Here is a 14,755-nt window from a genome sequence, read left to right as displayed (position 1 = left end):
AAGGAGACCCACAAACTCATTTTAAATAACAAGCCAGCTCATGCCTAAAACACACAGTATATTGGTCCCTACGCCCTAGCTGTTTCGAATGTTCACACAGTATGCATACTAGTGTGCTCACCATGCACGTCCAGCGTGCGCCAATGCATTAAGTCCACTCTTTAGGCATAAGTAGATTAAATTCCAAAACTGTCATCCACCAAATCCGAACGGTTTGGTTCTCGTTCTTATAAACAGATAGAAAGGCGTCACCCACTCCATAAGAATAATACTTAACTCCGGCAGTTATTCATAACATCCTTGTCCCACATGACTGCCAGCACTTGCTCTCGGATGGCCATCCTCCAGGTATGGACTGAGACCAATCTGATGTTGGCTGCCGTTAAGTCGCGTGACAAAGTCTCCCGCTTGGTGGGACGTGAAAGAGGCAGTTGCTTACCTACGAGCAAAGACGTTACATCGCACTTTCGATTACATATCACTCCGGTCAATTAATGTAAATTAAAAAGAAATAACGTGACAAAGATCCTGGTTTCCTGCTTTATATGATTTTATTAACTGTTCAAAGTCATCCATGTTGATTTGAGTTACATGATGACTACACCGTAATATAAAGTGTGTTTTGTGCCTAACGTTACGTTCTAAAATACTACAGACATTCTCGAAGGGTTTAAGACTTTGTTGCTTCATTTTCGAACTCCGACTTGCCCGACGGTGACAACTGTCATATCATTAATATGCTAGAATGTACAGAGGCCATAGAAATTAAAATAAAAAAAAAACATTAAGCTAGCTTTGACAGAAAGTAACTGAAATTAGGTAACCTGTAATGCGTGTCTACATACATCGTATGCATTTCCCTCTGGTAAATGCTATTCCTGGATCATTATCTTCACCTGATGCCTCAGTTTTTCGTTTCTAGCGTCATTTCCTCATTCATTAAAGATACGGCAAATCTCTTGTAAAATTCTTTGAACTCTTGTTTTCCTTTAACTTTGTTTATGGTAAGGACCGTTTTGGGTTTTTCTACATTTTCAGTTGTATTAAAGCTTTTCCATATTTTCGTCTTTATGCTTATGTGGAAAGCATTTTGAGTACTGCATTGCTAGCTCATTACGCGTGTGTCATGCAGACACTTACACACGTTGACATACAGCTGCAACGTAGAGTTCAATACGTGATGCCACATCTTGACAAAACGCTTAATAGTGGAGGAAAGAGTTAAAGAAAACAACAACAATAGCAAGCCAATTCTTGAATATGGATAAAGTCTCCAAATAACGTAAGGCGGAGCAAGACGTTGGAATTTTAAGTAAAAGAATGAAATACTGGGGTAGAGCAGTGACCGAAATGTTCAACAATATTCAAACCCAAGCCTCTGATTCTTTGAAATGTTTGATCAGAGCAACTGCAAGTTGCTTTTCCGTGCACTCTGCTTGTTGTCACAATTGTTGTACTCAAAATTTTGCTGTCTTGGTCTCACTTTATTTTTTATGATTACACTTTTCGGCATTCAACCATCCTCAAATCTCATTTCCTCGTTCCACTATATAATTATTATCGGAGTTGCTCACGTGTAGCTTCCAGAAACTTATCCCCAAACAGTCTTACCACAACTGGGTACAGTGAACGCTCATTTGCTCGTGGCATCAGGCCAGAGGCACTTGATTCGCTTGATCAGGAATGTAGCGAACTAGATCACGTTCACCAACAAGAAATGATACCTTCTTTGGTGGCAATGGGGACTTTCAATCAGACCTTTCGCTCCCTAGTTCTTACAGAGTTTGCAATGGTTGGAATAGTACGACCAAGTTTCAAAGTACTTTCCTAGTCCTCCATTTTCATCAGCGGCAGTAAGTCATGTTAGCTTTGTTAAATCTCTGTCAAGTAACCTTCAGTTACGGACGGTATAGCCTCCCCTTAGAAAAATTATGAATGACTGTGCTAGTAAAATTCTACGTTATACGATTTTCAAACAGCTGAGCAAAACTCAACGTACTCAAACAGTTTTATCTTTACGTATTCTGATGATCACCAAACTGAAACACAATATTTTTAGCGCAACGCAATCTTACTTTCAAAATTCCATACAAAAGAATGGCCCTGACTAACAATAACCTATACCTTTCATGAATCACTTACCTCACAAAAACCTTCGTAATTCGAACAGCGAGCGCCAATACTACCAGCTAAATAAAAGATTCTAATTACTGAAGGTACTAAGTATGGATAGGCATAGTTAGCAAATGAAAAATTTTCATAGAGAACAAACAATGTATTTACCATAATAGTGTTCAAAAGACATCATATATATATATATCTATAAATTCATGACATTCATCTTTACAATTTTCCTTTTTCTGGCGAACACACGTCCAGATCGTCCTCTTACAGCAACCTCTCAAAACTCTGGCATCTCTCTCTTCACATCCACCACTGCTGGCGGCTCACCTCCGACTGCACAACGCAACGCGCTGTTCACATCCAACTGCCCAACACTACACAAGCGAATATTCCAACAATGAGTCCAACCAGCCACAGACTGCATACAGCACAGTTAGTGAGTTTCATACAGAGCGCTACATGGTGTTACCAACATAAAAACCTAACCCCCTACTTACAACGGTTCATACTGGTTGCTGTGCAGGACCCGTTGCACTGATGAATTTAGCAATATGTTTTCGTATTCTTTGAAAATATTATTTTACTTCCGCGTAAAATGTGAAGGTAATGTCTACTTAAATTTTGTTGCACTTCTTCAAGCCATAACCTAGCCTTTCACGACTCCATAACAAAATCGAGATACAATTTTAGTACCCATGGTGCGTATTTACTGAAACTAAGTGACCAGATGTTTTTACTGTTCCTTTCACTAAAAAAAATGACAAAGATAACAATCGTCCCAGATTTTTACCATAATTTGAATTATCAGCCAGCAGAGCATACTGTTTTGGCTGTGAAGTCTTTCGCTACCTAGTCCTTAGACAAAAAGTTACCGGGAAATTTGCCCTCCGTTTTAGACACTGGCTTGTATAGACTCTCTAACTGGTTATAAATTGAAACTTCCTGGCAGATTAAAACTGTGTGCCGGACCGAGACTCGAACTCGGGACCTTTGCCTGCAGAGTGAAAATCTCATTCCGGAAACATCCCCCAGGCTGTGGCTAAGCCATGTCTCCGCAATATCCTTTCTTTCAGGAGTGCTAGTTCTGCAAGGTTCGCAGGAGAGCTTCTGTAAAATTTGGAAGGTAGGAGACGAGGTACTGGCAGAAGTGAGGCTGTGAGGAGGGGCCGTGAGTCGCGCTTGGGTAGCTCAGTTGGTAGAGCACTTGCCCCCGAAAGGCAAAGGTCCAGAGTACGAGTCTCGGTCCGGCACACAGTTTTAATCTGCCAGGAAGTTACATATTAGCGCACATTCCGCTGCAGAGTGAAAATCTCATTCTGGTTATAAATTATTAAAGCTCGGGTTGAAAAGTAAATCGCTTAGTATTATGAATGTATTAAGTTTAGACCCGTACAAAAAAGAAGAAGAAGAAAAAAAAGGTCGCTCCGAAGGACTTAGCTACACTGTAAAACGTCGCGAACAACTACATTTTGCTTAGTGGTGGAAGCTGGACACCTAACTGTGCCACAATGAGAGGGAAATAATGAGCGCACTGGCCTGTAGGTTGGGTTAAGGATTAAAATACGCACGTAAACTTTACAGAAATGCATTGAAACATCTTAGAAGAATCCATTTTGGAGACACTCTGTCTGAACCTAAAATTAATGACAGGAATATGGAACAAAGATTGACACTATCGTTAATCTGTAGTGACTCCGATTTCCTTACTTTCACTCACCGACCCAAGTCATCTGGTGAGAGAATATAACAATAAATGATTTTTAGGCGTGTTCTACACACAGCTTCAAGCAAATTTTGGCCATAATATTGTGGTGCACGTTTGAAATATGAAAATAAAACTATTGTACCTCTTTTTAATAACTAAAATTAGGCTTAATAAGTAGAATTTGGCCAGTACATCCTTCAGAAGTTCTAAAAATCCAGCCAATACTTTGTCAGTGATGACAGCACGGCAACGGGGCCGCTTACCGTGCGACACCTAAGCACGTGCGACACGTGCCGTATGGCTAAACTCCCTCTGCCATCAGTAGTTGTGGCAATCACTTCCAACTCGTCTGTCTAGTGTGTGTTACTAGAACTTGTTTATCTAATATGTAGATTTCAGCCATTTCTTCTTTCTGAAAGGCGTAACTTGCTTTTATTCAAAGCGGTTTATTCACGCCTCGGAGGTGGAGCGGAGGACGGAGGTCGCTATTATGGCACACTTGCACGGAAAATGTGACGGAAGCAAATTCGTTCCGGGCGGTAAATGTGCCCTATATCAGCGAAGGATTAGGCCGTTGTGTATGCAAACGAGGGTATCGAGTGCACGAAGGAAAGTCTCCGCAGCCAGTTAGGCATAAAATGCGTTTCGTTATACTGAGTTAAAAGCCGTGATTTTTGCGTGAACGTGAGTACTTGAGTTACAGGAGGAAAAAACAGTCGTCTTAGAGTTTTATCAGAGCCTAGTCCCAATATCAAACTCAATTTACTTTTGATGTAATATACAAACGAAAGCTTTCTATCAGCCTTCAAACACATAGCACCTCTCCCGGAAGTGCATATTTGAAACTTTTATTGAAAAGCAATGACAGACTCCGTTCACAAAATTTGCATTTGACCGATACGAACCGATTGAATAAAATGCCGTAGGAGAGAGAATTTGGAAGCACAGTATCACGTCCGTTACAACGTTAGATTAAGGAAACTTATCATTTTCTTAGCTGTGTTCATACCCACTTGTCACGAAAAATTGGAACAATGCACGTAGCCGTTTATGTCACATTTTATTACACATAACAAGGTCTTTGGATTCTTTATGGGTCTTTGGATTCTTTATGAGCTTCCGTTTCGTGCTACCGTTTGCAAGTGATTTCTTCGTTCCTTACTACGTTCAAGATAAACTCTATGGCAGGCCAGACAGAACTTCAGCTCTCTGCCATTCTTCTTGTAAAATATATCTCAGACATGCGAGGCTCGTTTTTTATGTGCTGACACTTCTACGTGTCACATGGATTCTTCATTTAGTTGTCAGCTAGTTTGATATTTAGGTGTGCGGCACTTTAGAACTCAATTCATTAATTTTCATATTTCAATACTGTGCTCTGTTCCGTATATACTATTTTGATCTATTTTACTGGCAAGTCGGGGACCGGAGTTCAACTCCCAGTACTGCTAATTACTACTCCCTTGACCTGAAGTGGTGGTTGTGCGAGAGGGGGGGGGGGGGGGGGAGACTGGAGAGTACTCTGCCTCAATGAGCCAGACAGGGAGCTACTTGATGGAGAAGTGGTCGCTCCAATGTCCAGAAAGCTGACAACGTGCGCACACACATCGCGTCCAGAGACGCCATTTGTCGAAGGATGACAAGTATTCGTTTGGTCTTCAAGTGTGACCGCAGAGTTGCTTTCCCTTCTTAATTTCCTTAACTGCCTATATGGAAATGACTCTCAGACAATTAAACATTCTTTTGTTTATTCATAAGATGAAAAGTTTTGTGACATACTTTCTGCAGAAGGACCTGGGAAAAGAAATCTGCGACGTCATCAGGATTCGTCTATTGGCAATAACGGCTAGAGAGATTGGCGAATTGCTTATCGCATGTCCTACGATTATAGATGGCTGCTAGTACTGCCTAGTAGGTAGGAGTTGCCAGTAGGAACAGGCGTAAAGCGTAATCTTTCAGGTGTTCTTACGTTTACTTCTCTATCGGAAGTTTAATGAATTTCGTAATCTATGGATGACAGTCATGCGTTCGGAAAGTTCTCCTTCATTGCCAGGTTCATTAACAATGGATACCTTAACGCATCTGTTCCTTCAATGAGTGAGAATTTTCTCGTGAAATTCTTTTCTCGTCTGGCGGCCGCTTCCTTTCGTTCTTGATGCAGTGATTTGTACCATAACAGATTAGTCTGTTTCCGGGATTTCTTACCTGAGAGATCCACGTTTTGCCATATAGTGTGTGGTACGTTCATTCTTCGCCATCGTTTGTCAACACCAAATGTCTTACGTTTCTCTCTTGTGATTCATCTCCTAAGTTTTCCTTCCATTAGCTTCATTTTTTTCATATTACGCTCTAGCTGTTAAGGTTATTGCTACTTCATCTTACCACTTCTTCATGTTAACCGTGATTCATTTTTACAGTTAACTCCTGTCACCTAGTTGTATTTGTCGTAACACTAATTCTGAAGGAAGTAATATTTATTACTGTTTAATGAGTCTCAATTATTTGGAATGATTGCAATATTTGATCAAAAGTATCCTTACACTTATCTGTGGACATTAATTTGGGGTGTGACTAGCCTTCGCCTTTCTGACATATTGAACTCTGCTGGAGACGCTTTCAGTAATGTCTCTGAATGTCTATGGAGGAATGGCAGCTGAAGGGAAGTCGATATTCTAACTCGTCCGAAAGGTGTTCCGATGGGTGCAGATTTGGATTCTGGGCACGGCAGTCCAAATGTTGTCCACATATCATTGCCTCACAGATGCTGCTGTATGACAGGATGAATTGTTATGCTGATACAGGTATCGTCTCTGAACAGTTCCTCACCTTTACGTAGTACGTAATGCTGTAAAATGTATTCGCATCCTTCTGCTTTTGGCGTTTTCTTAAGTGCGGTGAGGGGACTACACCGTAACACTATACTATAACATTACCTCCTTCAGTTCGGAACCACGCGGCTGCTACGGTCGCAGGTTCGAATCCTACCTCGGGCATGGATGTGTGTGATGTCCTTATATTAGTTAGGTTTAAGTAGTTCTAAGTCTAGGGGATTGATGACCTCCCATAGTGCTTAGAGCCATTTGAACCATAACATTACCTCCTCTGTACTTAACTGTTGGCGTTGCACTTGATGGCACTGTAAGCACTCATTAAACCCAGACCCTTCCATCGGATTGCCACAGGGATCTATGTTATTTATCACTCCAAACCACTCTTTTCCAATCATCCACTGCCTAGTGGTGTCGCTCTTTCCATCTCCTCAAGCGTCACTTAGCAGTGACTACAGAAATGTGTGACTTATGAGGAGTTGCTCGATCATTGTACCACATTACTTTTAACCCTGTGCACGAAGTCATTATGCTAGTTGGACCGCTGGTAGCACTTGGCAATTCACGACTGTAAATAGATGGGTATCATTACTGTCAGCTGAAGCGGGACATTACGCGGAATCAGCCGCGACTAGTGAAAATGTGTACTGGACCCTGATTCGAACCCGGGATATCCTTCTTACTAAGAGGTACCTTAACCATTGGGCCATATAGAACACACCGCTATAGAAACTACGTGGACTATATCGGCACGCCTCATGGCCAATCCACATTCCCACAGAGCGCCATCTATCCTCAGTCCCTGACCATTGTACTCCCATTCGCTAATCTGAGTTTCCCACAGGAAGTCGGACGTATATGTGCATCAGCACAGAGGAAGTTGGATCCATTTCCCAGTTAGACATATCAGTTGTATGAATGCGTGATGTCTGTTCTTTTATCTCCATTTACATACTGAATTACTGGTTCAGTATCCTCATATACTTTCTCTATCTTCATCTTTGGCTTGCGACGTCTGCATGTATACCTGAACTCTCGTTGTCGGTATAGGTCTGATACCGATTCTGATGGGAACCCTATCACTGTACTTTTCACAATAACACCTTCTCCGTCCTACTTTCCTGTTCACTCCAGATATACCATTTTCTGCTGCTATTGATGTTACCGTATACTCATCTGACCAGAAATCCTTGTTTCTTCCCTCACTATATTGACTGAGCCTTATCATTTCCCTTTTCAGATTTTCTAGCTTTCTACGACGTTGAAACTTCCAACATTCCATGTCACGTGTCGTAGATCGTTATCCCTCGTTGGTTATTCAATCTTTTTCTCCTTGGCAATTCTGGAGATCCGAATGGGGGACTATTTCGAAATCGATTGGCAATGGAGAGAACATCATGACAGATTTTTAATTACAGAACTTTCAGCATTGCAGTGCGTCAGCAATCGTAAGTATCGAAATAATTATAAAAATCCGCCTCGATTGCACAAAGTACCTGGCGTTTACCTAGGTTTCAGCGTGGGTAATCACGCCTTCTTCAGAACAACTATATAAAATAGCTTGCCTAAATGTGCATAGTCAAAGGCTAAAATAAACAGCTACAGGGGTAAGACCCCATAAATTTTTTTTACAAATATACAGTATTTGTTTAAAAAAATTGTGGGATCTTGCCCCCGTAGGTGTTTATTTTAGCATTTAACTATGCCCATTTAGGCAAGCTGTTTTATAAAATTTTTCTGAAGAAGGCGTGGTTAACCACGCTGAAACCTAGGTAAACACCAATTTTTATAATTATTTTAATTACAGGCCATGTGTGGTGGGGTCACACATTGTACAATATGTCTTTAATGCAGTGGTTTCCATCGTCTTCTGCATCCTCATGCCATTGATCAGTGCTGATTCTTCCATCTTTAGTGGCAGTTTCCCAACCCAAGGGCAAGAGATTGCACTGGACGTCTTTCCGCTCCTCTGCCCCCTATGACAAGGCCATTGGCAGAATGGGGGTGACTTCTTATAATGTAAGTTTTCGTCTGCTATTGCCGTTAATTATTATTCGAAATTTAAGCGGTGGTGAGGATCGAATCCGGGTCAGAGGACGTTTTGATTACTAATCAAATACATTACCACTATGGGTTCATCATTGTCCGGTTATTTCGTGATTAGGTGACCAATATCGACTTGGGGACTACTTGGGTGACTTAAGGCGGAAGCATAACATTCTCTTTCTTATGTGCGCCCTCAGTTGTGTCTGACCATAACTACGTTGCACTTCTCTGGAAGCTGGTGTTGCCGTGTTGTGCCCTCTATGTGTATGGCTACATCTCGTTTATTCTGGCGGACACTAGCTATTTATAGAGGACATACCAGAAGGAATAGTCAATATTCAGGGATACGACAGGAAAGATTATTCGAAATGAAAAATATGGTAATCACGGGCGCTAAAATGCATACCTTAATAGCTATGAACCATCTCCGCTACTGTAAAATACATCTAGTCTACTGAAATCGTTTCATAGCTGTTGAGTTACGCCTTTTAGAGACAAAGTTCAGACCACTTCGTCAAGAAATCTGGAAACCGAACAGATATTAGTAGACGAGGCCCACTGTCTATAAGAACGATATTAGCTTTTAACTTTCGACTCGCTTACGGAACAAGTTCTCTTACCTCAAATTGATAAATCTACATTTCTCTATCATCCCTGAAGGTTTATAAAATCATGACAGAATCATTCCGGCTCACCTGAAATAAAAGACACTAACCTTCCGTACTGCGCACATGGACTACGTAAGCATAGTTGAGACTAGGGCAGTGTCCTGTTAGGAAAAACGATATGCACTGACCCACTTCATAGTGAACTCTCTCTTGAGAATGCCATAATAGGCCAAAATCGCGACCATGATGAATACAGACATTTAGTAACAGCCCTGGTGGAAAAGCTTGTCCTGTCTAAAATATTGAAGGCCTGTGGACACAAGTAAACGGAAAATAATCCTCCTCGTTTTTCCTTGCCTTTTCAAATTATTTTGGAAAGTATTGCTGTGTTTAGCGTTACATTACTGTTTATTGAGAAACTGTAAACATCTTGAGGGTTTCAATTGCTTTATCAACTAGGAGATGTGGTGTTTGACATGTAATCGCAATTGACACCTACAGTGGTTACGGTTACTACAAGCCACACCACAAGTTGGGAAATGGGCCCAAATTTCTAGTAGTTTACTGTCGAGTTGAGATTTTCACACACAAATGTTTTATTCATATCTTACAGAAACTAGCAGTACGGCAATAAACAGCCTTTTAAACACGCCGCTAACGGCAATCAAGTAATTTACAGCAATGCAACAGTTTAAAAATTTCTTTTAAAAACGACAATCAAATCATTTATAGCAATACAACAGTTTAATATTCTTTTTTTAAAAAAACACAGAAGCTAACAGTACGGCAATAACAGCCTTTCAAAACACGCCGCTAATGGCAATCAAGTAATTTATAGCAATACAACAGTTTAAAAAATTTAAAGATCATTAGTAAACAGACTACTAAAATAAATACAGAACTTTGTTAATAAAGTACGGTGAGGTAGTGAAGCTACCAACACCGCCATTAAAAAAAATCTAAGGTCTCAGCAAACACACGATTAATGGCAATAAAGGAATGGAGGGATTTAAAAGATTTTTAAACAAGAGTGTCCTGGAATATCATTAGAACATAACAGATATGACGGACCCGTATAAGGCGGCCACAATTCATCCGCTCAGGGATGCTCAGGCTAGGCAAAATGCTAACCAATTTAAATACGCCCGTAAACACCATTGACACTCTCAGGCTGGTCACTGCACCGACTTTTATCCAGCTGAAACTTGTTATAAGATGGCTTAACTTGCTGACAGAATTAGAGCTAACCTCGTGCAAGGAAACGTTACACCACACAGTCCTGAATGAGCGACCACATGATCAACCAACAAGAAGCATGAATTTACTCATAACACATGACAGAATAGCGAAACAATTAAACTGCCAAAACTACACCTCCCATCCGGCAGTAACGAGAGGAGGAGGAAAGATACTGTCTTCAATTACACCGGTGCCGGGGACAGGAAACCCGATCGCCGGAGGCCACAAGGCAGAAGAGACACTGGTTACGCAAACTTATTACTTAATGATTAAAACTTCCACTAACTTAGCTTGCAATTATGCTCGAACAGGCAGTACACGACCTCCAATGGCAAGGATCCACACCTCCGACCGCGCACGCGTCGCCAGTGTACCCAACACGCCACGGTCACGCGACAACATGCTCTGCCACCGGAGTTCAGGTCTTCTCTGCAACGTTGACGGGTAGTGACCGCTCCTTCATGTTAGTTGTCTCCTTTTTAAACTCCAGTGTTGAAACGGAGGACTTAAAGAAGCTTGTCAACGTCCCACCAAGGTGAAAAGAACAGCAACTACTCGTGTGTCGATTCTGTATACAACCAACCCGCGGGGAGCTCTTCCGTCAACTCCACCCGCTCGTTACACACAACCGATATACATTACGCGGCGGCTCGGTACCACCGACCACGCCTGGTCCACGCTGGCGAGCCACACTGCCCTCCCGTGTCTGAGCGCACGCCCCTACTTCCGCGCCACCACACGAGGTTACAACCGGTCAAAGATCTCACTTCCTCCATAGCAGTTTCCCGGAATCAAACGCAGATATTGATAGCAGAGGGAAAAGACAACCAAGCAGCCACTTAATGACAGACAACATATCAAACAAACATGTCAGGGGAAGAAAAGGAAAACCAATGCAATCTAAATAAAAGGTGTAGCACGAGTCGATACACAGGTCAACAATGTTGCGTTCATCCACAAAGAGAACTTTTTCCCTGTGCCTAACGCTGTTCGGAAAGTAATTAAAGCAGGTGACTATTGGAGAGCTATATGTATATGTGTAGACTGTAATGTGAGTGGTTGTGGTGTGGGCAGGAGGCGCTGCAGAGCCGGGTGCCGGTGTGGCTGGTGCTGGTCGTGCTGACGGGCTACATCTGCCTGGGCGCCGCCATCTTCGCGCGCTGGGAGGACTGGAGCTTCCTGGACGGCGCCTACTTCTGCTTCATCACGCTGTCCACCATCGGCTTCGGCGACCTGGTGCCGGGCAAGTCGCTGCGCACGTTCCAGCAGCGCGCCGAGCTGCAGCTGGTGGCGTGCTGCGCCTACCTGCTGCTGGGCCTCGTGCTGATCGCCATGTCGTTCAGCCTGGTGCAGGCCGAGGTGGTGGCGCGCTGCCGCCAGGCCGCCGCCTCGCTGGGGCTGCTCAAGCGGTAGCGCCGGCCCCCGCGCCCCGTCACACGGTCGCCCACCGACCAGTGGCTCTAGGGCGCCCAAGTTCTCAGACCCCACCAGCACTCGCCGGATGCAAGTGAAGTGCCGGCGAGATTACTTGACTTTGTTCCAATTTGAAATATATCTTCTCATATAAGGAAGATCTACACACCCTCATGCTTCAGTTGGATCAAAATACTGTCGAGATCAATGTCTTCCCTCATTTAAGAGAGGTCTTTATTGAATCTTGTTCCAAATGGATTGATGTATTGGTTGTCATTAAATGTTAATCCTCACGCAGGCCGTATCTAGACTGTGTCCAGAGAGCACACAGTTAACATATGAGGACGTAACTAACATCAGGGATCAGTATTTGGATCTGTTCCGCACCAAAATGTCGCTCGGCCTCTTTAAGTATGTTGTAAGTGTTCCCTGTTTGGTCTTGTTTGCTGTAAGACAAGTTTTGACGCTACATTTTTTACTTTCACTTTTATGCACAGTTTTTTATTCGTGTCAGTGGCATGAACACAGAGAATCTCAACAAGAAATCACAGAATTCAAAACAAGTAACTTAATGAAAACATTTCTAAAAATTCGTCAGAGATGACACTATGGATGACCAAAAGCAGGTTGTCTCAAGAGCATTTGGATCTGCCTGAACATGACCTTCCTCATTTCGGGGTAGGGGGCAAAACCAGGTGCAATGCAAGTTGTCCCTGGTCCGCCTTTCTGCGAGTTCCCGCTCGTAGTGACAGGAAATCCCATTTCTGGTGCGGATTATTCGACTCACAGCGTAAAATATTGAGAGCAAGCAGTGTAGTCATATTTTCTTGGTGGGGAGCGGAGAGATTTTCAGGTGACTGAGGCCAATGGAGAAGCTTTTAGCTCGTGATCTACACATTTCTATTCTTATTTAGGATGTAATAGTTTGAAAGATGATGACGATACTTCTTGTGAAGTTTTTACTTGACCTCCATCTGTGGAAGGTTGGTATATAATCATGCAATGGACAACTAGCTTTCAGAACAGATTTTTAGTTGACAGAATGAGATTTTCACTCTGCAGCGGAGTGTGCGCCGATATGAAACTTCCTCGCAGATTGAAACTGTGTGCTGGACCGAGAATCGAACAAGGGACCTTTGCCTTTCGCGGGCAAGCGCTCTACCAACTGAGCTACCCAAGCACGACTGACACCCCGTCCTCACAGCCTTACTTCTGCCAGTACCTCGTCTCCTACCTTCCAAACTTTACAGAAGCTTTCCTGCGAAGCTCGCTTCTGTAAAGTTTGGAAGGTAGGAGACGAGGTACTGGCAGAAGTAAAGCTGTGAGGACGGGGCGTCAGTCGTGCTTGGGTAGCTCAGTTGGTAGAGCGCTTGCCCGCGAAAGGCAATGGTCCCGAGTTCGAGTCTCGGTCCGGCACACAGTTTTAATCAGCCAGGAAGTTTCAGATTTTTAGTTTCTGCACTTGCATCAACCTCACTAAAAATGTCTGGAGGTGCAATCCTTGAAAGATGATATACCTTGGCAAGTAGTGTTGGACTCAGACATCCAGTAATAAGCCTCAAAGTTTCTTTTACCGCCTATTCGACTTTTTTGTTGTGGCCATACTTCTACCAGACGGTCTGACAGACTTGTAATGCCGTTGTTCTTAAAATTTGTCGGTGAGAGCCGAATAAGTTTATTGCGATGTTATTTCTTGCTTTTTCTTTCAGCCCTGTCTTACGGCAATGATGCTTTAATTCAAGATGTCATCAAGTACGCGCACATTCTAAAGGCTAATGCCTTGTCGGTGCAACCATTTTCTTCTGTCACTGGCTGTTCGTTTCAGTTCCTCGTAATTGTCTCATCCTACTATCTTCTCGATGCCTTTCAAATACTTCATTCTAAGCCCTCCTCAACCTTTCTTACCCTTGAAGAAAATGAGTGATAATGATTTTTGTCTCATATATGTCCAAGAAATTTTATTTGTCGCTTTTCTGGTTTCTTTAATAATCTTCTCCCTTCGCCGACTTCCTCCAAGACACCCAGTTGGTTTTTCTCTCCGTGCAGATAGTTCTCGTTATTTTCCACCAAATCTACATAGCACCAGTTTCAGGTCGATTCCTTTCAAATCCATCCAGAATTCAGCTTTCACTTCCTAGAGCAGAGTACTCCATTCAAATGATATTGCAAGGACTTTTTAACATCTTACATATGTTTTCATAAGTTTGCTGGTTAAAATGTTTTTCTTAGTCATTAATGTCTGCTTTGCCAATGCTATCGTTTTCTTCACTTCAGTTAATCATGCATTTTCCTTTGTGACTGTACTACCAAGATAACAAAGTTGATTCACCTGCTCAAATCTGACCTTGTCAATTTCCATGTTGGCTTCAATTTCTCTCATATTTTTCTTTACTAATATTACTTTTGTTTTACATGTGTTCACTTTTAATTTCTGAATATCTGATAATGTTTGCAATATGCTATTCATTTCTTTTTCGGAGCATGCAACTCTCATGATGTCATCAGCAAATCTAATATACTGAAATGGACACATCTTAATTTCCGCATGAGAGGCTAACATTTGTTAATTCTGTACCATGTTTACGTCGCAGGTTACAACTGCTGTTTAATGCGGCGATCATCTGCATCCACGACACCCAGGAACATCACTAGAGATTGCTTTACTGCTGGCCGAAAAATCACAGGTGGGATTTTGGTCATCTCTTACGCTCTCCTCGTCTACGACCACCAACGTGTGTTAGTGTCTCGTTCATAAACCCTAACTTTCATGTAAGACCACCGCCAGATATCAC

The 14,755-nt window shown here is 42.4% G+C and overlaps 1 protein-coding gene across 1 annotated transcript in view; it reads left to right on the top strand.

Annotated features, from left to right (window-relative positions):
• Nucleotides 1-11,963, top strand: part of LOC124765611 (potassium channel subfamily K member 18-like) — a 54,966-nt gene extending 43,003 nt beyond the window's left edge. Inside the window, exon 6 of the mRNA XM_047249139.1 lies at nucleotides 11,625-11,963. Within this exon, the coding sequence (XP_047105095.1) occupies nucleotides 11,625-11,963 (339 nt within the window). The remainder of the gene's footprint in view (nucleotides 1-11,624) is intronic.
• The last annotated feature ends 2,792 nt before the right edge of the window (nucleotides 11,964-14,755 follow it).

Source organism: Schistocerca piceifrons, chromosome 1 (genome assembly GCF_021461385.2).
Source record: "Schistocerca piceifrons isolate TAMUIC-IGC-003096 chromosome 1, iqSchPice1.1, whole genome shotgun sequence".
NCBI lineage: Eukaryota > Metazoa > Arthropoda > Insecta > Orthoptera > Acrididae > Schistocerca > Schistocerca piceifrons.
Note: the sequence above shows the minus strand (reverse complement) of the source record. Positions and strands in the feature narration are given on the sequence as shown.